Source organism: Ammospiza caudacuta, chromosome 4 (assembly GCF_027887145.1).
Source record: "Ammospiza caudacuta isolate bAmmCau1 chromosome 4, bAmmCau1.pri, whole genome shotgun sequence".
Classification (NCBI taxonomy): Eukaryota; Metazoa; Chordata; class Aves; order Passeriformes; family Passerellidae; genus Ammospiza; species Ammospiza caudacuta.
In genome coordinates this window covers 9,493,480-9,519,726 of record NC_080596.1, presented here as the reverse complement: position 1 = coordinate 9,519,726, position 26,247 = coordinate 9,493,480, and the positions used below count along the sequence as shown (strand labels likewise).

Genomic DNA, 26,247 nt, shown 5'->3' with positions numbered 1-26,247 from the left:
GCAAAAGCTCAGAGCAAAGGGCTGTTACAACAATAAAATTCCATTTTAGGTTTCAGTTTCACTTCTGAGATTGACTCCTAAAGCCTTTTGGGAAAGACAGAACTGCCATGCTAAGTGCTGCCACATCCCGTATGTCAGTACTACACTGTTTGTCCCCTCATCCTTTAGCATCTCTTCTGTGGCTTTCTCAGCGTGTTCACAGGAGTTCTCAGAGCTGTTTATATGTCTTATCCCATTTTACAGGGGGTGCATGTTAAAGCAATGGGCCTTTCTCCTAATATCCTTGCACTGTAGTCTCAGTCATCTAACAGATGTCTTTTTGTTAGAAAGCAATGACTCAAAGAGGAGGTCAGTATGGGATACAGATGCTTTTACATAATTTACAAACTATAATATAATCCTAGCTTACAGAGGTAGGAGAATCATTAACAAAGGACAAATGCTCTGTTACTTACCTGTCTATGTACATCTGTAGGAGAGAAATCTCCAAAGCCTTCCCACATACCACCATTCTCATCCTCTTCATAGAAACGTATCTGAATATCATCTGCAAAGAATGAAAGTAACACTCTGGGATGTTTGTGCATTTGTTTAACCTTTGGCTATGGTTATTTCAGATAAGTATCAAAATGCTTACTTCTTGGATGAAAATACTACACAATACATCAATTATCTTTATCTGTTTTATGAAAACAGCAGAAAAAACACATTTTTAACATCAAATTTACATCAGCCTAATCCTAATGACTTCACTCTAGTTGCTATTTACTGAGCTGTAAAAAGAGAACTAGGTTCACATCATCTTCCTATTCTAGGGTTATAAAACATTCCAGAGGAGCCTTATTTGGAACAAACATGCAAGGAGGGGAGAACTTGAAGCATGAAATGTAGAAACCACCCTCTCTCCTCCAACAGTTTCAGTTCAAAAAACTGTAGCAAAACCTGAAGTGCCACAGTTCAAGTTCCGCTTGCTGCTGGCAGAGTGCCACGGTGGAGCTGCAGCTCAGAGACTGGGGAGGTGTGAGCCAGCAGCGGGGCAGCAGGGATCCTTCACCCTCCAACAGCACAGGCCAGAAACACGGCATTTGGCTTCTGCTCCTCTGAACAACTCTTCTTTCATTCTCTTTCTATTTATTTATTTATGTTTTTAGGAAAAGCATCTCACCAGTAAATTCCTTCCACAGCACTCCCATGAGAAAAAGCTAGAAAAAGCCTATTGTCTCTTAGGGTGACTGATGCAGGACAGGCTTCTGCAGCAGACAGACTGCTTCCCCTGCAGGTGCCCCACCTGCTAGTCTCAAGTCTGTGAACCACCACTTCCAGTCCCGCTGTCCTGCATGCTCAAGTTCCTTCAGGCAGGAGGTTTCTGAAGGCAGTGAGGTCAGGGGAAACCCCAGTCTGGCTGAGGGGAAACCCCACCTCAGGGCTTCCACTGAGTCAGACATTTATTTATTTATTTTGTGCGTAAGAGTTGCGTTTTATCTCAGTCCTCCCGATGGCAGAGGGTAGATGCACTATTAAAGGAAAAGAGTTCTTTCAAAGTCCCTAAAAGCCCCCAAAGCTTTCCCTCTTCCCTAAATGGTTAGAAGGGCATTTAGAAGAAAGAGAGATGGAAAACGACAGCTTGCACCAATGCAAAATGTCAAAGTGGTTTTAACAACATGAGCAGGGACTGTTTCCAAGTAGATGAGAAGAAGGCACCCACTCTACCATGTAATCTACACCAGGGTGTCCCAAGTACTACTTCTAGCTGAAAAATACAAAGGATCTCCCTCACTCCCATATTTTTTTCTTTTTTACTTAGCCCAAATATAACAAACCACGTTTAACCATTATCTTCCAATAAAAACCAAAGTGTCCTAATCCATACTGCTGAATTCTCACAGTCTCACATGAGCAGAGACTGAAAATGAACCTGTCAGAAGTATCTGTTTACACTGAGTAACCTCTACCATAAGTGTGTACATAAAAATGAAGTTATTAGTAGCAGTACTGAACACATACAGTTCCCATCCATGAGAATACTCACTCTTCACAATCAGGAACTTAATAATAAATCAGGACCTTTAGAATAATTCAGAGCAGGTGTGAGTTAATGGAGTTGAACATCACCCAGCACCCACCACCCCTCAAAATTCCAGAACACATGCAAGGGCAGAAACTTGAGAAGAACAGAGATGATCATCAAGAAAAACTGAATTTGCTTTGCAATAGACTTTTTTGATTTATTAAATCTCTGGACTGCTGCGTTGACTTCCAGAAAGGCTGAGTGCTTACAAATCCCGCTGCACTATTGGAGTGGGACAACACTGAAGAGAGCACAGGAGGCTTGTGCTCCAGATGCGCACCCTGGTGTGCCTCACAATACTCATGACTCTTACCTTTCTGAACTTTGTCACAGAGCAGGTAAATCTCTTCCCCTCCTGTCACACACCCTGCTGTTCTGTCCATTCTTACAATTTTTAGGTTGGAGGCATTGGGAGCTTCTATTGAAAGGGAAGATGAAAAAAACCTGCTTACTTTTGTAACAGATTTAGACTTCAAAAAACACAACCAAGCACAACACACAGAAATGCAATAGAAAGACAAGCTTCCAATACAACCTACCTGAATTTGTCTGTGTTTTTTTAAATATGAATAAATCAAGGGCTTTCCATATGAAAGACAATCTCGTATCTCCTAAGCTTTGACTGAACTGTGAACTACAAAATAAGGTTCCAGCCACTGCAGCACAATTACTGCACTAGCAAGGTAACCCAGCAGTGACCTGCATCCAGCACCCTGCAGTAGTACTCATTTTCTGACAGCAGGGCCGTACAAGAGAATGCAACTTTTTCCTCCCTGCTTTCTGACAGAGTGACACTCCTGAGAGCTGCTTCTTGCTATCTACAGTGCTTTGCTTGACACTGTGGCTTACTCGAAAGCATGCCAGTTTTTGGCCAGTGTACTGGACAGTGATAAAAAAGCCCACCTCCACAGATCCTAGTAGAGGCATCTACAAACAACTATTGGTCCTCAAGACAGAAATGTCATCTGATAAGTGAAAGCAGTTGTGACAGGCAAGTTATGCTACCACAGGTTATGTCTGTTCTGTGAAGACTTGAATGGTGCCAATGAAGTATCAAAAAAAACCCCAAACAAAACCCAAGAAAGATCTTCTGAAATTAGCAATCAAGAATTCACCTTGGGAGATCAGAAACTAGTAACTGACATCTGTGTGGCAACTTACAACAGCAGAAACATGCATACAAAATGTCACCTTTGTTTATCTCCTTAGTTTAGGACAAGATTTTTGACCTACATTGCCCGATTAACAGCAAGGCACAGACTATAGCAGAAGAGTTGCATTTAGTACATTTTGATCTAGACTTTGTCCTTAAAAAGCAATAATATAGACATGACTGATGCATAAAGGAAAAAAAAGGTACTTTTCCTGAGTCATTACAGAATTACTATCAAGAACATGGGATGCCACAGCCTCAGGAAGGAAAATTCAGGCAGCAGAAAGGGTTCAAGTAAGATGAGTCACTATAATTTAACAGCATAGGGGAAAACATGAAGTGAAAAAATTCTCTTAGAAAAAAGACAAATAGAGGAATGCTCTAAAAATACTGACAGATCTAAAGGAAATGGTTGCACTACCTTTTAAAATATGGACAAGCAGATGGTCTGCAAAACTGAAAGGTGTCAAATTCTCAACAAAGATAGAAGCAAAGTGATTTTTTTCCTCACATCTCGTGTAATAACACTTTGTCACAGAAAGCAACTGAAAACTCTGTAAAATTCAAGCCCTTCTTATGGATATAAAAAGAACTTACAAAATCCTCATAATAAAAGTGGCAGGATTAAACATGCTAACAGCAAAATAAAATCTTCCTCTATAGCTTGCATCACTGTCTATTAAAACCAGCATGACACTGTATGTACATCGACAGACATGGGGCTAATTATCCATGGGCTACTTACTTGTTTTTCATCAAATACCAGGCAGGCAGGGCTGGATGAGTCTATGTACAGCAATATCTACCTGTCATTTCTGTGTGTACAAGAGCCTGCCCCTGATTAAAGAAGTGATTAAAGCCAAATATACTTACTGCTGTCATATATTGCATCGGATATGACGGGATCCAGCTTGCGCGTGAAGCTGCCGTTGCTGTCGGGAAGGAAGGCCGTGAACATGAGCCGCACCACGCTGAGATCCATCTCCTTGGTCTGCTGGATGGCTGCCTGGCGGATGATTTCTCTCTCCCGTTCTGGAATTCACAGACAGAGGAATTAACACAAAGGGTAGGGCATCCTTAACAAAACAGAGAGAAGAAACAAACCTCCAAAGGCATGGATAGGGAGGAAATGTCTTCCTTTACGTTTAGCATCCATTGGGTTTTCCCTTTCTAAGTAGCGTGGAGCAGCTATTCAAATTGTACTGCGTTCATCTGGCAGTTTGTGCTTCAGATCTTACTTAAGTTATATAATTAAAAGCCAGAAAATTACTACTTTCTGCTCTCAGTTTATAAAGGTTGTGAAAAGGGAGGAGGCCACCCCTAAGGACACCTGAATTCCTGGTGTTAAGAGTGATGGAAAGACAGCTGGCCCCTCTATGCAGTGCCTGAAAGCAATGCAGACCACAGGTTTTACAGCAATATGGGTGAAATGCAGCGGAATGAAACAGTGCTCTCAAAAGGAGGTCCCTAAGTTAATTAAGGATATCATGTCTTGCTACAATAATGCAAAATTACTCTATTTAAGAGCTTCTTCAACAGAATAGCAATGGAATACAGGTGCAGAGGTTGATACAGGCAGCTGTGGAAGGAAGTTTCTCCATTCTCATGCATGCATTGACAGCAGACTCCTTTCAGATTCCCTAAAACACAGCAACAATGCACCACCTCTTAAAAGCACATAGACATTGGCTGTTGTCCTACACAAGGTCTTTTTCCAGCTAGGAATCTGTGTTTTCAGAAGCTCAGCCTGTTTTTAATAAAACACCAATTAAAACCAGGCCATCATTGTCACATACCAGTTAGCTGCCTGTCTTCACAGCCTTCTGCCTGAAGATAGCTGAGTTCTGGATGCACCAGGAGTCCTGGGTTGTATCCCTTCTTGCAAGCATCTATCATGCGTGTTTCCAGAGTTTCAAACACTTTCTTCTTCGTGACATGAAGTATTCCAAGATTTGCAAACCTGCCAAATTTTGATTGGGGAATGCTTTAGGCCAGACTTATAGGCAGCCTTTCTCTTACCAGAGGCAATTACACAACCCAAGTCTACAGAAGGACTCTACAGGTTTACTTAGACCCTATTAGTGTTTGAGGGAGAATTTTCCATCCAGAAAAATTCAGTCGAGATGACAAAACATGTAAAATGCGCACCATTCTATGACAGCGATCATGGGGGTGCACTTTCCTATGGCATAAACAGTAATCTGTCAGGTTTCAGACTTCCACTGGGAAAGCAACTTACAAAATGTTGGAAAATCTGGTAGTCACACTTTGTTTGCTGTGTCTTGGCAATGACATTAATATGTCATTCTGTGTGTCTGTTAAGCAGAGCAACTGCTCAGAGTATGCTCCATCTGTTGAAAATGGTTTGGAGAGCAAGCTAAGAAGCTGAAAACAGTGCGGTATTTTACAAATAAAATGTTTTAAGGAAGGCTCTGGTCATTCTGCAAGATAGTTTGGGTATCTATTTGAATAAAAATATCCAAAATACAAGGTGTGCTTTTGTAAAAATCTGCTGGCATATTGAAAAATCAATTAGATTTGCAAGTATGAAAACAAGACAATAACTCAATTTTCATGGGGGTCAAGTGAGGACAGGAAAGCTGGTTCTAAACATCTGATGAAAAACAAGACAGGTTAGAAAATGAGCCAAACTTTTCAAGATGAAAAGGAGCATTTGAAATAAAGCTATTTAAATTGTTGTGCACGGTAAAGTCAGTGCACTGGGCTTGGACATCAAAAGTTACAGTTTAAAAGAATCTCTCTCTCCCAACCTTCTCAGCTTTTTAAACTTCATCATCTTCACCAACAAAGACATTCTTGAGATCACAGAACTAAAACTCACAGCCAGCATGAAACCTGATCTAAGCCTCAAAACACGGTTGGGAGCTTCAGCTCCATTTACTGATATAAACAATTATTCTTTCAAATTAAACAAGAACAGGCCAACTGCAATTTCACTATAATCTTTCTGCTTTAAACTTTACAATTTTGACTTATGCAGTATTTTCATGTTTATACCCATCCTGCATTAATTTCAAATTTACTAATCCTATTTTCTTAATGCTTTCCATCACATTTCTATTGACAGGTTTCAATAGAAGTAAAATATTGATCAAAGAGGTGACAAAATGACACTAATTTTAGTCTCTTCTCTGATCAAACTTCCTTGCATTTTAAAGAATGGACATACAACACAAATTTAGACTGCACACTAAGAGATAAAAACTATAAAAATTCTAAGTAAAAAATTATTTACTTAAATAAATTTAGCTTGCTTAGGGAAAATTCTACAAAGGTGAACAAAAACCCCATTGAATTTTCTTTTTTATGATATAAAAAAAAACAGAGATCAGAGCATGGAGACGAGTGCTCCCCAGAGCTGCCTCTTAGGAGTATTTCTGTAATGCTTTTTAGAGTCCTGATGCTCCCCCAGAGCTGAGGTTTGCAGAGGAGCTCCCAGACTTACCCCACAACCATGTCCTTGGGTCCTGCGAGAACCGTGCACACTCCATCTTCACAGAATTTACCCACCAGGCTGTGAGCGTGCAAGTGGACATATTTCCCGTTAGTTACTAACTGGACAATTACTTTTGCAGGTCCAACATAATTGCAGATCTGTAATTAAATATGAAGAAAGTGGGATGGTTTGCTTACTGTTTTTTTTAAATGAAACAAGTGATGATTCCAGGTGAGCATTTTCTGTCAGTTAAGTACAATCAAGTTTACATGGGAGAAATGTGTATGCATTTCCTCATGAAATACAAATGGCAAACTAACTGTACCAGATCATCACTTTCTTTTCCAATTGAACTTGATATGCAAATGGCAGAAGTACTGACCAAAAAAGTTAAAGGAAAGACTCATCTGTTTCTTAAAACATGAATCTCACTTTTACATTCTGGCCATTTAGTCCACACTGCTCTCCTTAAGTTTCAATCAGTACATTGAATTCACAATAAATATTGTTACCCATTCAGAAGCATATAGAAAATTAAACTAAAAACCCTGCACTGTTTTGCCCAATTCAGAAAGACTTTGAAAATTACTTTTAAACATTATGATTGTTAGAAAACATTTTGGCCGCATTACAATATTGGACTCCTCAGGTAGATTTTACACTGAATAAATTCTATATTAACAGGCATTTTGTTAGCTCATGTACTTCATCAAGACGTATTACTCAGTCCAGTAAATATCTCCCTTAAGTGTACACAAGGATATGCAATAAATTCCCACCTAGGATTTTGCTGGACTAGAACTATGATAAACTGTGTGCTTTCTTTCATATACCCAACTCTGAAAGCCTACAAAGCTTTTTTTTCCCCTTTGCACAGTTTCTAATCACCATACATTTTAAAGAGCTTTTAATAAAAAACAATGCCTCAAAAACACATCTAAAATTACTAATAACATACCATACTGGTAAGTTATTTGCTTTACATATATTATTTAGAACTTTATTTTCTTTCCTCACTCCAAGGCAGTAATACTCCAAGGCTGTTGTGGGTTATGCACCACTTTCAAATTATGCTGAACATAAAATTACCCCACTTTTTAAAAAGCAAACATTACCTTCCCTTCCAATTCACTTAATTAACCCTTTTATCAATGTTGGGCTTTTCCCCCTCCTCCTCTAATTTTTCTTCTAATTTGCCTTAGGCCAAGTTCTTTGTATTATAGCAGCATATAGATCTAATCAACCAAGGCATTAAAGGATCACGATAAACATTAAAGTGATGAATCAGTGATGAACTGAATATTTAAGGTTATATTGTTGATAAAATGCTGCTAGCGAGGGATTGCCTCGATTTCACCACATTACTGAGTCCTGCTAGCTTCCTTCACTCCAGTTAACCCCTCTCTTGAACCCATTCCATCACAGCTGAAACACTTTGCATATGTACAGTGCGTGCCCTCCCTGCCTTCCTATTCACTGCTGAAAGCAAAAAAAAAAATCCCAGCTATGAAAAAGTAGTTCCAGGAGGAGCAGGTGTGCAAAAGCCCTCTCATTACCCACTCCTGCTAGTTAACTGTATAATGCTGCAGTAATGTGCATTTTACAAGTGGCAGTTTCTAAAATACAAGACAGAGGGCTGATGCTTCCCTCCTGTTTCCACACTGAAATCTGGACTGAAACAGTACAGAGATGCAGGACAATCACTGCTGGACTATTTCTGTCATTTACCAGCAGGGAGAAAATATTTATGTACCTTTCACAAAGTCATCTGAAAATAAAAACCACGGCATTCAGTGTTACAGTATGTCACCACCACTGCTACAATTAACTGTTCAAAAAGGTAGCTTTAAAATAATTCTTTTCATTTTACTTCTCACTCAATAAGTCTTTCCCTACTACAAAGCTCCCAGCACATCTGCAGTGCTATATTCACTATGAATAACATCGATGCTCTGGTGTCACATCAGAAAAGTTCAAGACAATCCTCCATCAGCTGTAGAAACCACAGTGAAACTGGAGGCAGGACTGCTGCACACAAGGACTTTCCAGCCCCTGAAAGCTCAGCACAGAACTGCAGTGGTAACCAGATTGCAATCTGCCCTGTTACTCAGCTCAGCATGATCTTTGCAGTCTCTCCCTCCCAGGGGAAAAACAAAAGGGCTCCTAAAACGTAATACCTTATGTAGGTCATAAGGCAAGAAAGGACTATTTTTGTCATCCAGTCTGATGTCCAATGCTGCAAAGGGGACATAATGTCTCTGAACATCTCCTAACTTTATTTCTTATAGACAGACTTTCCTGCTTGATTTTGAGTCACTTGGGGTAAACTTGGTGCCCAGGAAAATAGTCTGAGTGGTTAAATATCCTTATGTACCATAAATTAAGTCTGAAATAACTTTTCAATGTCCTTGAATCATGCCACAATTTCAGAATAATTTTAAATCAATTCTGGCACTAAGGTATAAAAGTAACTACCAGGTTTGCACTTATGAAACACTGTCAAAGGCCTGAAAAGGTAGAAGGTATGTTACAATGCTGAAGAGGGATTATGGTTTTGACACAAAAACAGACTCAGCATGAGGGGGAGATAGCATGTGGATGCTGTATGGCTCAAAATCAGAGCTGTGATCCAGAAAACAGCTATTGAACTTAAAACTAAAGGTGAGGGGAAAAAATAAAAGGAGGAGTTCCTGGGTAGAGTATAGCTGTAATACTTGATTACATCCTGTATCTGAAGCAGCATTCAATTGATCTGATAAAGTTAAAAGGCTGCAGGCTTACATTTATCAGCTCTTTCTGTTTGAGAGATTTGTCTGAAAGATTAAAAGGATCCTGTGAACTTGAAATTGAGTCAGTTTCAAAACAAGAGTAGAAAGTTTTTTTCAGTTATTTCATGTCCTCCGTCAATCCAGATCCCAGCCAATTTTTATAGGTTCCAAGACTTTACAACTTTATAAGAACATTTTCATACTTCAAAGATGTTTTTTTCCAGTTACTTTTACAAGCAAGAAATGAAACTAATTGGTCAACAACAGGAGCAAATGATGGAAAAAGCCACATTAAACCTACAACACCAGCATTACAAAAGCACCTATTTCTCCTTCCAATCCCTTTGTTGAATAACTGCAGCTCCAGCCCTGCCTGTCCCTCAGAGTGTCACTACTGCTGTCCTAGGCACGTAGCCTTGTACAAGAAGTGTTCCAAAGATGAGGAATCACTCACTCTTTATGAACAGCTTGTTTTTACAGAGCAGTATCTCTCTTTTTTCAGTTGCTAATTAAACACAAAATATTCAGATGTGGTACAAATCATGTAGGCAGCTGAGTACTTATTTAAAAGGCTTAAGAAAAAGCCATGTAGAGTAATTTAAACCAATGGGAGCTGAAGATCTGATCCTCTAACTCTGAGGTCACTCTAATGGCAAAAATACGGAGCTCCTAAAGTGATTCAGTGCCTCATATTTAGCTAAATCAGCCTTACCAGTAAAAAGCTCAAATCTCACTGAATTTGATTCAGTAGCTTTTTAAGAGGGGTAAAGATTTATACCAAAGAGTCTGCTTATTCTCGTCTCATGTTTTTTCCTTATTTCAGTTGTTGGGTGATTTTTTGGACTTGTAATCAGCAGTATATATCACTTTACATTTAATTCCTACTGGGGACAGGGGCAAAAGCAAATAAATATGCTCCTTTTATCACCAAGGCTCATCAGCAAAGTAGTTTTCCATAAATTCTCCTCCTGAACTCGAAGTAAATGTGCTGAAATCCCAGATTTCAAGAACTCTTATCTCCAGACTGAGGTATAATTTTGAATAGCCCCAGGACAGACTGGCTGGGCAGTTCTGTTGGTGTGCCTGGGTCCAGGGCTGCCTAACTGGTGTGCAGCTCCAGTTCACAAGCCAAAGTGCTCTGTGCCCAAACTAGTGCAGAGAGATGGTGCTCTTTAGCTCAGGCACACCTCTGAACTCCGGGCTGGAGCTCATTTACATCCAGCTCACAAAGAACACTGAACTACAGACTGCAGCCACCCACGTAGATTTGCCCCCGAGGAGATGAAAATTCAGGACATTTCCCTCACTCTGCTGTTTTCAGCAAGTTCTTGTCACACCTAAAAGTGGAACAAGCACTTCAGTGTAAATCATGGATCTGGCCACACTAACAGCAGCATGCAAGATCAGGGCACACATGATGAACGTGGAAGGACAGTGGAAATTTTCTGCATGAGTTTTCTGACATTTTTTCAAATATATGAAACCCAAGCAAATTATAAATAAAAATACTTTAGATAGTTAAGTATGCTGGTGATAATATTAGACTTTGCTGCCTTATCCTTTCTTTTTATACTACTGATTGCTTTTTCCTCTGGATAAAATAGTAATGATTAATAAGCAGTTCATGAATAAGCTTTGGTTTCAACCGTTCTAGACAGTAGAATTTTCCAGTGCTGTGTTACTTACACTAAGTGAGTGAAAATGAAATTTAAATGAAGAATTTTAAGTTGCAATCATGAAACATAACTTCATTGTAACATCTTTATTATCTACAACTTGTCTGCTCTCCATAATAACACACAAAGTTATATAGAATCCTCTGAATATGCAAGATGTTTTCTACATATTAGGATTACTCTTAGCAAAGACAGGGCTAAGCAAAGGAACGTAAGTCCACAAATCATTAAGATAAATGAATCCCAGTTTTGATATTATGGGATCTAGATTTTGATATTATGGAATCTACTGTTATCTAGACTCCATTAGTCAGGACTGTTCCATTAAACAAGAGGTTTTACTCCAATTCCACCTTGCTGACCAGTGCAAATTTGTTTCAAGTGTAAAGACTGGCATTGCAGAACTGCTACATTAACTCCTGACCTACACCATCTACTAATATACTGTACAGGGAGAGGTTAAACATGCAATTAAATACCAAAACACCTTGCTTAGAGACATAGCAAAGTCTTCAAAACTCCAGCCTTTATGTGAGAGATATGTCTTGATGTGTTCCAGCTTAGTTACGAGTTAGTGACAGTGCAGGGAGGAAAAAAAAAAGGGTGAAATTGAACAGTCCACATTATGCAAGAGGTCACATCCCATAAATGTGTTTTCATTTTGGCCTCCAATCCATGATCCTATGAAAACAGAGCAGGGAGACTGCAATGGTTTTTTGCCCACAGAGGATGTCTATTTTCAGGACATCCATGGTAGGTACTAGTAATTTTGAGAGAGTTGGCCAAACTCTCACAAAGTAGATCCCAATGTGATCTGCACTGACCACACCAAGGCCAAGGTTTAAAGATCTGTCACAAAACCTCCTTTTTTTACAGTACAGCCAAAGCTCATGCTACTGTCCTTTCACTGCACTGTGATCAACTACTGTCGGTTTTATAGTGCACTGTGATCAACTACTGTCGGTTTTATAGTGAAAACATTGGCATGAGAGTAAAAAAAAACCACCAAAAAATAAAAATAAAATTTATAAAACCAAACCAAAATAAAAAAACCCAAATGCAACAAAAAAATTGCAATTTTCAATTGTGCTCTGCTCATTTAAGACAAAGTAAGTACATTCTGACAAAACACAGAAAAGACTTACAGGAAAAGGTGTGAAACACTTCTGTCTTTCCTGGCACCACTTGAATCAAGAACAGGCACTAACAAGCCATGGCCTTGAGGAATTTACTTGTGTTCCCTTGCCAGCCTCTCCCAGCAGGTGTTGCCATGTGGGGATTTGTACTGGGGAAAAAAACCCAGATGCACACAGTGGGATGGGAAGGAAGGGAAGGGATCTGTGTGTGTGTGTAAGCTATAGATGAAATTAAAAAGTGATGATCAATGAAATTAGAAGGTTTGATGGAAAGCCAAAGAACATTCTGCTTTCTAGTTTACTCAAGGAGAAATTCCATTTCCCATTTAACTCCTTGTCATGCTATTGTGTGACCTACCAGACGTTTATAAAGTATCACTTGTATTATTATCATTGCAGATTGGATCAGAATCCAAAGATCTGGCTCAACTGAAGTAAATTATTTTATATCTGAACATTCCAGTGAAATTACATTCATTGGTTCATCATTACTGTCAAAATAGGAAAGAAAAAAGCAAGTAGATCATTTGCCTGGGCTAGTAATTTTTCCTAAGAGTTTTGCAAGGCTATATGAAATCAGCTTTCCCAGCTTCTTCTCAATTCACAAAACTATCAGCCTAGGCTACCTCAGCCAGTGCTGATTATTTTCCATGATGTTATGCTTACACTGGTTCATTAGGAGATGCAACTGTTCCAAACTCCAGCCTTTCCCACGAACTGCAGACAAACTACACACACACACTGAGGAGAACAACCAGGAGTGGCACACACCAAGGCAGAGGTTTATTGCTTACCACTCTTCCCTCCCCTTCTTTCCCCATAAAGGCATAAGAGAGCACCAGGATTAGAATATATTAAGAAATAACACCAGGATTAGAATACATTAACCCTGCTCCTCATGAGAATTTGTAGTGCATCAGTTCAAATATGTAATGTACTAAGAAGACCAAGGCTTGCTTTTAAGTTAAAAATACTGAAAAGACACAAGTGTAGGTTTTCCACACTTCCACAGGAAAAAAATTTGCCTGCAAGAAACATAGGCAAATACAATCCTCCAGTCCCAGAATGATTAATCACTTTTCTAATCTTCATACTAAGCCTCCATAGAACATTTCTTTGATTAACATATTTTAATTTTTCTTTTCCAGAGGGAAAAAAACAAACCCACAAAAAAGTTCAGTGAACACCTGAACATAACATTGTTCCTATTAAAATCAGAGGTTCTACGTTACTTTAAAGGAATTAAGTTCCTAAGAAAGGAGTACTCTAGAGATATTGAATAAGGAGTAACATGAACAGGAAAAAAAGGAAAACTTGGTATATAGCATCCTAGAGTGAAATGGAATAACTAAACAGACTCATGCTTTGCAATGGAAATGGAGCAACGGAGCAGCTCAAGCCTTGCTAAAACTGTACCTTAAGGAAGAGCTCCATTAGTCTGCACAATGGCAGTGAGGTAGTAGGTGCAGATAACTTACTGTTCAACTGCTGGCAGATAAAAACAATGCCAAAACAAACCCACACATCTTAGGGCAACTTTATTTTCAAAATCAAATGTGAACGTCGGGACTGAAATGTAGTCTGTCTTGAGCAACTTCATACAAATGTATGTTGCTATGCAATAAGGCTCTATACACATACATATGATGACACTGGCATTGACTTTGCAGCATTAATGTTTTATGTCCTTACTTTGACCTGAGGGTATGATTTTTTGTTCTTTTCACTAGAAGCACCAGGAAGTCCACCGTGCGAAGGCCCTTCACACACGTATCGGAAACGAAATCCCCTCTGTGGAACGAAGGAAAAGAAACTTGAAAGCTGTACAGAAACAGAGCCAAAAGAGAAACAGCACACACAGAGATGAACACACCCACAAACAAGGCTTGCCCAAATGGAAAAGTTACAATTGTTAATTCATGAAATGCTGGTTAACAAAGCATCGCTGAACTGCAGCCCTAGAGAACCTCTTCTATTTTCACTTTAACGCTCAGCAGCAAACTCATATTTTTCTTTTGGTTAAGTGAAGATATTTTGAAACAGAGAACTATTTATACTCTTAAAATAGGATAAAAATTCACATGTAGAGAATGCAAGAGCAGATACTCTCTCCCAAGACTGCTGCTAAGTAGACAAAATCGAAACAAATAATAAGGAAGCCCAAGTACCATAAATGAAAGTACAGGGATGAAACAGAAACACTTCCTCCTTCTGGGAAAAACATATGAAAGCCGTATCTCTGAGTGAAATCGAGAAACAGCACGAAAGCTTCAGGGGACTCTGGCTGTTTTTCATCTCAGCTACAGATGTCTATAAATAGATATCTGAATATACTTTAGAGAACTGCAGGATATTGAAAACCAGTCAAGAACACAGCTCTCCATCAACTCCATTGTTGAATATTCCCTTTATTTTACATGGCAATCAATAAACCATGAAAGATGCAACTCTTAAGTGAAGGTGTCTGGTAACTAACTCTACTTAACAATATATTTCATGTGGTCCTCAATTTTGCTTTCAGATCTACTCTCCAAGCCTACAAGTTCTGGCAAAATTTCCATCTTATATAGGGGTCCCAGTGTCCAAATAGCACCAGTTAATGTTGTAGCCTTTTCCAAGAACCATTCAGCTTCTTTCTAGTAGTAGACCACTCTGAATTCAAAGTCTGTATTAGCTGAAAGTGAACAACATGCCTTAAAATTACTCCATAAGCAGAAGCTTCAGTACCTATCTCACTAAATCTAAGAACTTGTTTACCAAGCAAACGTAAACTTTTATGACTTTTATTCAGACCTAACCAATTGTCTTTCTACGGTGAACTGAGTGACCCAGAGTTCTGTGTGTTGATGAAGTTGATCAAAAGGCAAAGCAACCTCTGTGAAAGGCAGATCACCCTCTGCAGTCAGGACCCATCACTCTGCTGATGGATCACCCTCACCACCCTGCTATAAGCCCCTGCCCAGCTTCCCACATGGGTGCCCCACGAGAGGAGCCCCTTGCTGACAAGTCACACGTGGGAACAAAGGCTTCTCCTTATGGACTGTGCGCTGCAGGCATGGCCTGATTTGGGATGAACTCAAAACAATGAGGAAGATGCAGCATATTCTTCCAAGAGTTCACAGTACACTGCTGTTCCACTCAGTGCTGTGATGAAGAGCCCTATATCCTGGAGGGATGCTCCAGCACAAAAATGTCTTTGGTGTGTGATTGAAACCAGTGTTCTCCACTGCCTCCTGCCAGGAAGAATGGATTGCAATATGCTTCTGCAGAAGACCAAGAGGAGGATGGGACAGCTTTTAGCCACTGTATTCCCCTGTTTACTGAACGGCTCTATAAGGGAGGATTTTGGTGAATTCACTGGGACAGACAGAAAAGGCACCTCCATACTATAACAGCTTCAGGAGGAATCCTTGCAATTGCTGGTGCCACCAGCCAAAGGGGAACTATACCCAGGCACACTTCAGGGCAATCTTTACCCAGCAATTATTTGCACATCAGTTGCATGAAAACTAACCAGTCCATTGAAATGATTTCTCTGCAGTTAGAGGAGCACAGGTCACTGTTTGCTACCTAACAGAAAAAAAAGTTTCATTGGAGTACTTATCTTCATTTTTCTTTGATTATTCAAAACAGACAACCATAACAAAAATAATCTCAAAGGACAACTGCATTTCTTTACAACAACAAAACACAAGTCAGAAGTTCCTGTAACTTGGGAATTAAATGTTTTTATTTTTAACTTCTTGTATTTCAAAAACTATGAAACAAATCCTAAAAATCTTCTGTGTTTGATCCACTAGTTTATGTTTCCAAATAGTGGGGTACTGAAACAGCCACTTCTAAGATGAAGAATCTATACTTAGCAAGGCATATTTTTAAAACACTTAGGATTGGTTTTTTGTATTATGACACTTCCAGAAAGAGATAAAGAACACAGAACAAAACAGGAAATGCTTTAACTACAAAAGTAAGAGTTAAAACTCCTCATTTCAAGTGCCACATTTGTTCTGAGAGCTCAGACTTTTCTGTGCTCTCTTTTACTTAAGTCATAAGTTTATTCAAAGCTGAATGTAGTAATATAGCTACCTTGGACATTTTCAAAATGTAGTCTTGTTCTTACCTGTTTTGGCTGTTCTATGATTTGAAGATACGGTCCATCTGCTAAAATAAAAGAAAGAAAGAAAAGTATTAATAGAAATTATATTTCCATTGCTATAATGAATATATAGGTTGTAGGGGTAAGATACTGTCCTTGAATTACTTGAGATAAAAATTTTGAAAACGTCTAAGTCTCTTCAGAACTTAAATTTCAATAAATTATTTAATTGTGTGTCAGTCTGTTACTCCCAACTAAAGATCAGTAGTATAAGAAGAGGAAGATTAAGTAAAAAAAGTTAATTTTACTCAGAGAGCCTAAATGGACAACTGATCACTCAGTTAAAACTTGCAATGGTGAATAAGAACAGGATCGTTCCCTTGCCACTGACAGCAGCCTGGCTTCTTGAGCTAAGGTTAACTTCTGTATTTAAACCCCTGGGGCTCTAGAGACTACACTCACCAGCTTTTGGCCCTAGGGCTTCCTACACAATAGGGGCTTTTGAAAGTCAGGAGACAGCCAATGGGAAGCTCTGAGGCATGGGAATACAGGAGGAATTCAAGCTGTCTCAACATGCCCCAAACAGTCAGAACTGCTTTAAAAAAAATCCTGGAATTGAGAAGACTAAACAATTTACATTCTTTTAATAATTTCAGATACACTTTTAAATAGAGTGTTCTGCTGGGCCTCTAAAAACACTGTCCTACTAAAATTCTATTTATGTCTTTTAAAGAAGGCTTCATTAAACAACTTTCATTCTCATACAGAGGTTAACTTCATACTATAAACCTCATGCAAAATTCACCAGTTTATATAGCTTTTGAGTAGGCCCTAAATCCAATGAGAATTCAGTGCCACCAGAGTTAAGCACTCATCACCTGATCAATGATCAACTCTGATAATTTAGATTATTTACATCAAGAAGGAAAGTTCTCTGCGTGGATGGCTGTGAAACCCCTCTTAAAATGCAAGCCACTGATGAGTCTGAAAACAACAGTTCCAAGAGCTATGATTACTTTCCTCTCTCTTGCTAAGCAGTCAAAATGATTTGTATTTCAATGCTAAAATATCTGTTTTCAAAGCAGACCCCAAATGACAGCTTCACTGGGAATAACTAAGTAATATTTTTCCAGCCATATTCCTGTTGGATTTCTGTATTATCAGTTCTACTCTGTTAAAGGTATTAATGCCAAGGAGTCAATCACAGATCTTTACTGAACAAGCTTCTCTCAACATGAAAGTTTGAAAAAATACACAATAGATTAAATTAGTATTCTGCTACCGCAGTTAGCTGACTCAGCAACTGAACTAACTTCATGTCAAAGTTATATTGCAAATATTAGCAGTCACAACAAATGCACATTTAAAGATAAATTCATTCTCAAGTGCATCAATTGTACTTTTCTTTGAAAAAGTAAACGGTGCTTCCTGAAGTCATGAAAAACAATTGCCTCAAGACCACATACACATAATCCTGCATTACAAAGCAGGAAAAACAGTTTGGACTTCAGGGACTTTAAAAGATGCAGAGTAATATTTAGCTTTGGCCTTGTGTTTCAATTTTTGTCTGTAACAGATAGAGTCAAGATGAGCTGAGTTAGGTTTAAGCAATGTATCAGCACTTAAATTTAAAACCTCTTTTCACAGCCCTCTAACTCTCTTCATGCTTTAGGCATCCGTAAAGTTATATTTTAACAATCCAAAAGCCATGTATTTTCCGGGCATTGGCAGAAATAATGCACCTAAAATACAACAGTGTGTAGTTCAACTTTCAACCAAGCCTCCAGGACATGATCTGCCAAGTAATTGTTCTTTGGCTCTTCTCCTCTTACGAACTTATTTTCAAGACATACCTGTTGGGTTAGCACAAAATACTATTGCTTTCTCTCAAACATTAGCCAGAAAAGAAGTGTCTTTATCCAATGGCTAAATGGCTGCAGAAGTCCCCCAGGACACATCACACCCAAGTGACAGCTTTTCCTCAGAATAAGGAAATTTAAACTCCTAAGAGAGGCATATACACTATCTTGGCACATCGGAAAACTAAAGAAAAATGCTTCATACCACTGAAATGGTTTTCCTTGTGAAAACTCAGGAAAATTGAAAACTTAGGACTGTGGTTATTCTGACCTCTTGGAAAAAATGGTTTTAAAAAGCATACAAATATGCTGATAAAAAAATCATGTTTTATATACCAGCACTAGAAAAGTGCAAAAAAGATGCAGTGTAAATGTACAAAGCCAAATTAGATGTCTGTTATCATTAAGCCACATTATACAAATAACATAGCAATGTACTTAAAACAGTTCTGTGAGGTCTTATTTTAACTTTTGGGTTCCATGACTAAAGATTTTCCTTTTTTTGTTAACAGTGGCTAAGTAATTCTCTGGTATAGCATCTGAACCAGACACAAATAACAGTACAGAGAAGGCATTCTAATGCAAAGCACCTCATAATATCTGAAATGCTACTTAAAAAAAAACCAGCAATGTTCAAGAAAAGATCCATGCATAAATGGCATATTGTTTTGATTATAAAAAGGATTTTATTAGTGAAAGGTCTCATATAGCTGTTTTCACTGAACTCTGAATACTTTCCAGAGGCACATTACACAGCCTAACATTGGCTATGTGTGATTCCTTCTTCTGTCATCCTTTCCCACGGGGAAAAGAAAACACATTTAGTGTTTTGCATACAGCAGTTTTTAATATTTTGTTTCTATCAGTAGACCTGTCTTTGTCTCAGCAGATAAAGAGCAGGAACCTGAGGATGAACACCTTGTAAGGGGAACTAAAAATGATGAGATTTGTGGTGATCCTTTGCTCCAGCCTGGAACGTGCTTGCTTTAAGTTCTTGTTTAAGGAGCAACCCCCTTTTAAATGCTGAACAGCCACAAGAAGGAACATTACTTAATGCACAGCTTGTGTTCTACTTTTGCCCTACAGAGAGGCTGAAGGACACGATCATGGAGCTGGCGCTAACACAGGCAGGGCTCTCACGGCTGCCAAGAGCCAGGTTTTGACAGGAGTGTCCCTGGTGCTTTGCCTGGCACTGCTGCAGCTGGGAGGCCAAGAACCACAACATGCAGTCCTCCAGCCTGGAGGGGTTTTGCCACATCCTGGCCAGGCTTCAGGGCTGCTTTTTCTGTCTTCTTGCCTCGCTTGCCACAGAGCGATTCGCATCCCACTCCACTCTGAGTCACAGTCCCACTTCCCCACGTCTTCTCAACTGCCAAGTTTCTTCATTTTCCTTCCTGCCTGAGTCAGAGGCCCTCCTGCCCCTTGACACTCCCACCACTTGCATTCTTTCTTCCTCTTGACAGGCCTCACCCTACACACACACTTCCAAAGGAGCACCCATCCTAGGCTCTCCCTTGATTCCTTCTTCCCACCATAGCAAACTCAAGGAAAAAGAGGTCTCTGAGGTTGGTGGGATATCTCTGCAGGCCTGGCAACTCTCTTAGACTAGTGGGATCCTGTGTCTAACAGCTTTCTGAGTACCTAAAACCATTCAATGTAACCTGCAACAACCTGTGAACAAGCATCATCCCTCACATCCTCTCTGCTGGTGGGCCACCAGAACAGGCATCTCACCCTTGTAATTGCTGTTTTCTCTGTGGATGTGAATGGATATGCTCATAGCCTGTAGGTATGGATTGTTAAGTCCCACATAAACTCTCTTGTGTCCATCCTGGCAGTGGTACCTTGCTGCTAAAAGCTCAGACTGGAGACCTAGTGCCTTATCCTTCCTGAAGGCCTCTTGTAGCATTTACATGTCCTACCCCTGAGGGATTCCCTTGCACAGGTATACTCTCTTGAATCCCAACTCTTCAGTGTTCAAAGCATGATGTTTAAAGCAAATGGCACATGAAACTTTGTTTAACATCTTCCCTTGGTTCACTCTTCCAAACACGACCACAGGGGTTCTAGAAAAACACCAGAAACTGTATGGAAGTCTGCCCAAGCTCCTGAGGACTACGGCCACTACTGTGGAACAGGGAAAATGAACACTCATCTCATTTTTGGTGGTGGTCTAGTTTCCTTGAACCTCTAACATTATCTCTCTTTAAAAAAATATGAAAGAAAAATATAAGTGCCTTCTTTTTCCCTCTAAAACCTCATTTTTCACAGCAAGTGTCACAGAGAGTTGGACAAAGGAGGTTAAAGAAACAGCAGAAAATTAATTTTAGCAGCCTCCAGGCAATACTGCTCAGCTCCTAATGACTCTGCTTCAACTTCAAAGTTTTAAAAACACACCACCTTAATGCCAAGAGCTAGTTAGACCAGAGCCTCTCAAAGCCAGAACAACTACACAATTCCCAAACCCACCTCTAACTGGGGCATGTTACATGGCTGTAGATGGCCTTGGATCATCACGAGGGAGTACAGAACATCCAAAATTACAAACCCCTTAGCTCAGAAATGAGCTCTGCCCATTTCCTCTTCAATGCCCATTTCCTCTCCTTCCTATCCAAAGGCATCTCTGTTTCTCCACTACACAGTGGACGTGCCACTGCTGTGCATCTGCTTTTAGTCTATGTGAATACATGCTGTGCTTAATGCTCCCTCCATCCCCAATGCCACTAAGGATCAGTGCCTAACCTACCCAATCAAAGGCAGGATATCTCCCAGCAAGCCAAAGAAGAGGTTGGTTTCACGAGGTACTGCCTTTTCTGCTGGTAAAACTTGATCCACATAATTACTGCAACTTTAGAGCCAAAGTAACAAAAAACCCTAATTTTTATTCAAAACAGACATACGAGAGAGGAAAAGAAGCAAAGACACTCGAGCATTGACAATGATGTTGAGAAAATCAGTGCCCCACCATCTCAAAGGTTTCCTACTATTACTGTAAACATTAATGTGGCAGCAGAACATCTATCACCAGAAAGTCCCCAAATTCCCCAGCTGCTTGTTGATTCAGCCCCGCTGGCATGACACAGCAATCCACGGTTACACATTAAACCTGTCTCCCATGTAATGGGTCTGACATTGGCCTTTATGGATGCACAGACTGAAAGATATAGGCACCATAGCCAGATCATGAGGAACAATTCCTGCCTTTTTCTTCTTCCTGCCTTAATCATCCATCTGTCCTTGAGAAAAATCCTTTTATTTCACTCTCTCCATATCTCAATTGGAAGTACTTCTGGAAAACCCCACATGACTTTTTAAACTGACTTTGCTGAGTAGAAAGAAATCACTAGTCCCTGCCTGAAAACCACTAAAGTAGACTATAAAAATTATTATATTATCTTTTAACTGAAGGGCCAGTCCACAGTAACAATACAGCATATTTTCAAGAAGGGGAGGAAATAAACATTATTGGGATACTGTTCAAGAAACAAACAAACCAACTGTAGCATCATGAGAAGCAGCTGAAATGATCAACCCTTTCTGAATTTTTTTTCATTAACTTTTTGTTTGCGGTAACATGAAATCCATGATCTGTTACTGAATCCCATTTTGTGCACAAGGAACTTGCCACCTATACTGCAGCAGTAGACAAGAGCAGTTGAACTTATAAATAAAAAAGCTTTTTTTAAGCAATTTTTCAAATTAAGGACAAAGCCATACTTAGCCCAGTAAGAGTTTTCTGTGGCTGCAGAACTCAGTGAATCCTTGACTCCCTGACATGTTTTTGAAAACAGCTGTTTTCTACTTTAGATTATAGTTATCTGAAAATTAGCTTTATATATCTGATAATTTGTATGGAATGAGTCTGCCATGAAGAATACAGAGTAAGCTCAAAAGGTACAGGTAAAAGAGCTCATTACAGGGAAATTTCAACAACCTTATTTGTTCAAAAGAAGCTGGGAGAAAAAATCCCTTGGTCTATAATGCACAAGCCCTTTAATACAACACAGATGAACCTTACTGAATAATCTTATCTGCCTTAATAAAAATACACTGTAAACAAATGATTGCAACATTCATTTGCTGGATGTTTTTCCCTATTTGTCACGAGCTTTGCTCATGAGAACATTTTCTCTTGAAACAAAATTATCTTTTGATCCTTTCTTTCTACTACTCTTTTAAGAAAACACTAAAACAGTTAGCCTGGTTTAATTTTTATTCTATAAGCAGCCTTTATTGTTACTTTAGGATGGAATTTTATCTGTGAAGGAAAACGTTAAATGCTTGTATCATTCTCCCCTTAACACCTTCACTGCTGTGAAGTGTATCAAACACTGCAATCAGAAATGGTTTGCACTTTCAACCAAAGAGAGTAATTTGCAATACATGAGGCACCAGCTACATCCTAATACAACAGTCAAACAGATAAGAGAAAGTTATGATGGTAAAAGACTTGAACGGCTATACTAGAGCTGTATTTTGAGAAAAAATTCCTAATTTTAAATTAAAATTTATTTCCTTCTTCCTTTTGTATCAATTGTTCTAATAGACTAAGCAGGAGAAAAGAGTTTTCCAAATTCATGCAAGAAGTAATATTCATAAAGAACTTTAATAAGCAAAACCAGACCAAGGCTGATCAAGCAGCTGATACTAACTGAGCTATAAAAAACTTGCAATTGTTCTTACTGTTCTGGAAGCATACTGTAAGAGCTGCTTTATCAGACCTTTGCAGAATACTATTTGCTTATTTTCAGTGGTTTTTGCAAAATTGGTCTGAGCTTTCAAACTAGTGTTATTGTTCAGGAAATTGTCAGGTGCTTCTAATACCACACTGCCACTTCACAGGAAACAGAGAAGTCACTGTGAGGGAAAAACACATTTGAATGGTACAGGAAGTTAATATTCTCTGCATTTTATTATTGAAAAACAAGCACCTTAAGAACTTCTACAACTAATGCAACAGCATTCAAAAGGAAAAGAAGCACATGGTGCAGTCTGCAAATTGGCAATAGCAACATGCAACTTGTTGAAGGTTCAAATTCAGAAAAAAGCCTCAACAAATAAATTTATAAAATTGGGTCACTCAAAGCTTTTTGGTCACTGTCCTGGTTTCACCTGGGAAACTGCTGAAACTTTCAGTGTCTGTACAAGCCATAAGAAAATCCGATTTCTCTCACTGCTGAAAGTTTCGCGAGGGGAAGAAAGATGCAAAAAGACGTTATAAAAAAACTAATTGACAACTTGCAATCTACTAGTATGACACACAAGTTGGTAAACAAAAAAGGCTCTGAAAAGAACTCCTCAAAAGAAAACAAACAGGGAGAATCAGCACGACAATGGCACCATCAAATATTAAGGGTTCCTACCTGTTCGTAGTGGTAAGTCTGCAGTGATGTAATTGGTACTGTTAAATAAAGCATTCATTCCCATGAACTGATCCACTGCAAACATCTATATTGAAAGAAAATACTCTTCATTATTACATATATACACAGTTGCATAAAACATCTTTCAGCAAAGCATTTTAAAGTTCTTTGCAAATATTGAGACTGCAAACACCTTGCTGAATTACACAAATATTTTATAGCAATTTTATTTTTGCTGGCAACAGCACTGCAAGCAGAGCTGACAGCACTGACCCAAGTTTCACAAGAATCACGAGACCACACCAACCTCAGCACAGTTTCTAAGCACCCATTTTGCTTACCTGCACTAACAACTATAAATCCTAAAGAGCTTATGCAGTAAATTCCGAAAATCTTGCCCAAGGCCTTGCTAAGAACCTGTGAGTTTTCATTTCCATTTCTCTGATTAAACCCCACCAGACTACAGTCATTATGTAAATATATTGACAAGCTCTAATGCAAGTGTGTTTTTGTTGGTTTTTTTTTAACTCTGATATGTCTTAACTTACTGTAATTGTTGTCAGGTATAAATCTATCTTTTTCCAAAGTGAAGCAAGCATAAAGGAGAAAACAGTTGCTTTTTGAAAATTAAGGTGAATAGAAATGACCTGTTCTTCACTTAAACTTTTCACCCACACACCTTCCTCACAGTTCAAGTAATTTATGGAATGATCTAAGAAGATCAGGAAGAGCTCCTGAAGAGCTAGGCCTGTGGATCTGTGTGAGTGAAGGAACATTTTAGTGATCACTGTCAATGCCAACATCACAAAAATTTAAACAAAAGGGCCTTTTAGGACATAAGGGATTTTATTTTCAGAAATACTCCAATGTCGACCACAGAAGAAATTCCAGAGCAAGTGTCACAGGCATGCAGGGCATAAAAATAAGTTTTTTTTTTTCAATTGCTCAATTCAGCAGGCCTAGATTTCCTTTGCATTTCAGCCATTTTAACTAGTGAAGGCACTTTACAGGTCACATAAAAACCACCTTAGGGAAAAAAGCCCTGATTTCTGCCAATGCAGAATGATTTTCCATGTCCACATAAAGTCAAGGAAATGACAAGACAATAGGAGAGAAGGCCTAAACAGACAGCTAGGAGAGGATACAGGGATACTGAAAACACAAAAATTCACTTACTTGGGGATCATTTACTCCCATAATATAGGAATCTTCTGCTGCCATTTTAAGTCCTGAAACACAAAAAACATGATTAGAACTCCCATTTTTTTTTCCCAATGTAGAGCAATAGAGAAGCCTGGAAAGCATTCAGAGTTGAATGTCCAATCTCTGACACTTTTTATTTTACTCATAAAATTAATGATTTCTAAAATACTTCTAAAATTCCTCATTATTTGGAAGAGGCAATGTAAGGACAAGATAGGCTACAGCTAGGATATTCCATGCCTATTGCCAAGAAATTAAAAATTACAGTCAAAGTCCAGAAGTCAAAATTTCTTAATATCAGGAACTGGTTCTGTCTTTGCTCTGACTATTCTGCCATTAGACTTTAGGCAACATCATTACCATAGAAATAGCAGAACTCTTCATTTGTACACAATAAAATTAACATTATGAGCATTCATGAATGAACTCTAACAGTTTTCTTATGAAGTATTACTAAATGCAAATAAAGATGCCCAAGAAAGAACATATAGTATAAAAAAAAAAATAAAACCAGGATTCTATTATTGACTAATTTTGGACACCTTTATTTCCAGGGTTTCACAAGTGCTTAGCGCACACAATAACTCTGTGCTGACAATGACAATGCACAGCATCCATCACAACTTTCTCACAGGTCTACATGTGAATTCTGTACACTGGAAAAGTTTAGCTTGGTTTGTTTTACTGGGACCAGTAGTGGGCCAGTAGCAGGACCTGTGAATTTTCTGAGGAATTTATTAGGTCTGTTAGAGGATATTACTATTAGTGTTACTTCCTTTCATGTAGATGTTACTAAAAGAATTTACAATTTCACCTATGCTGAGCTCACTAAATAAGGCTCTCCAAGGGAGTATCTGAAAATAACAGTAGGGCTATTTCAAGAGAGTCATGTCTGCATTCAACAGGCACTAAATAAGGTTAATAACTAACAGAAGACAGAAACAGGTCACTGGCCCTCATATTCCACCACAGTGAACACGAGCCATGTTTTCCAGCAAAGAGAACTGTGAAAACTACTGCACTACCAAAGAGAGGTGCAAGAGATCAGTAAGTCATCAAAGAAAAACTGAGTCACCATGTACCACCTACAGGAACTAGAAAGGCAATTGTCAAAAGGAAAATTGGAATACTTGGGTACTTCACCTTGACGGAGGCTCAACTCTGCTTGTTAACAATCTCCAAAGACAAGTCACCCCACAAAGTAGAAAATGTAAATAAAAATAAAATGGAGAACTAGGAGACACTTAATGCACAGATGACTTCAATGAAAAAGATGTTTATGTGGGTACAACTGCTTTTCAGACTAGAAAATAAAGTACCCACCTGACTGTAAATCGATTTTAGAAATATTTACAGGGCAATATTTATTCATAGTTTTTCTTCAAATATCAAATAACTGATCATAATATTTCAGTCAAAAATTAATAACAGATATAACAAGCAGCCAATGTCACCCATGCTGTACTTC

General features: G+C 38.8%; 1 protein-coding gene across 3 annotated transcripts in view; it reads right to left on the bottom strand.

The window, feature by feature from the left end:
• The window catches only part of NFKB1 (nuclear factor kappa B subunit 1), a 57,770-nt gene that overhangs the window by 21,627 nt on the left and 9,896 nt on the right, over positions 1 to 26,247 (bottom strand). For all 3 annotated transcript variants that reach the window (XM_058803940.1, XM_058803939.1, XM_058803938.1), the window contains exons 2-10: positions 24,753 to 24,805; positions 23,577 to 23,661; positions 16,379 to 16,419; positions 13,951 to 14,049; positions 6,688 to 6,836; positions 5,018 to 5,181; positions 4,095 to 4,253; positions 2,382 to 2,486; positions 456 to 547 (exon numbers count right to left, since the gene is read on the bottom strand). In XM_058803940.1, the coding sequence (XP_058659923.1) occupies positions 456 to 547; positions 2,382 to 2,486; positions 4,095 to 4,253; positions 5,018 to 5,181; positions 6,688 to 6,836; positions 13,951 to 14,049; positions 16,379 to 16,419; positions 23,577 to 23,661; positions 24,753 to 24,797 (939 nt within the window). In that variant the 5' untranslated portion in view covers positions 24,798 to 24,805. The remainder of the gene's footprint in view (positions 1 to 455; positions 548 to 2,381; positions 2,487 to 4,094; positions 4,254 to 5,017; positions 5,182 to 6,687; positions 6,837 to 13,950; positions 14,050 to 16,378; positions 16,420 to 23,576; positions 23,662 to 24,752; positions 24,806 to 26,247) is intronic.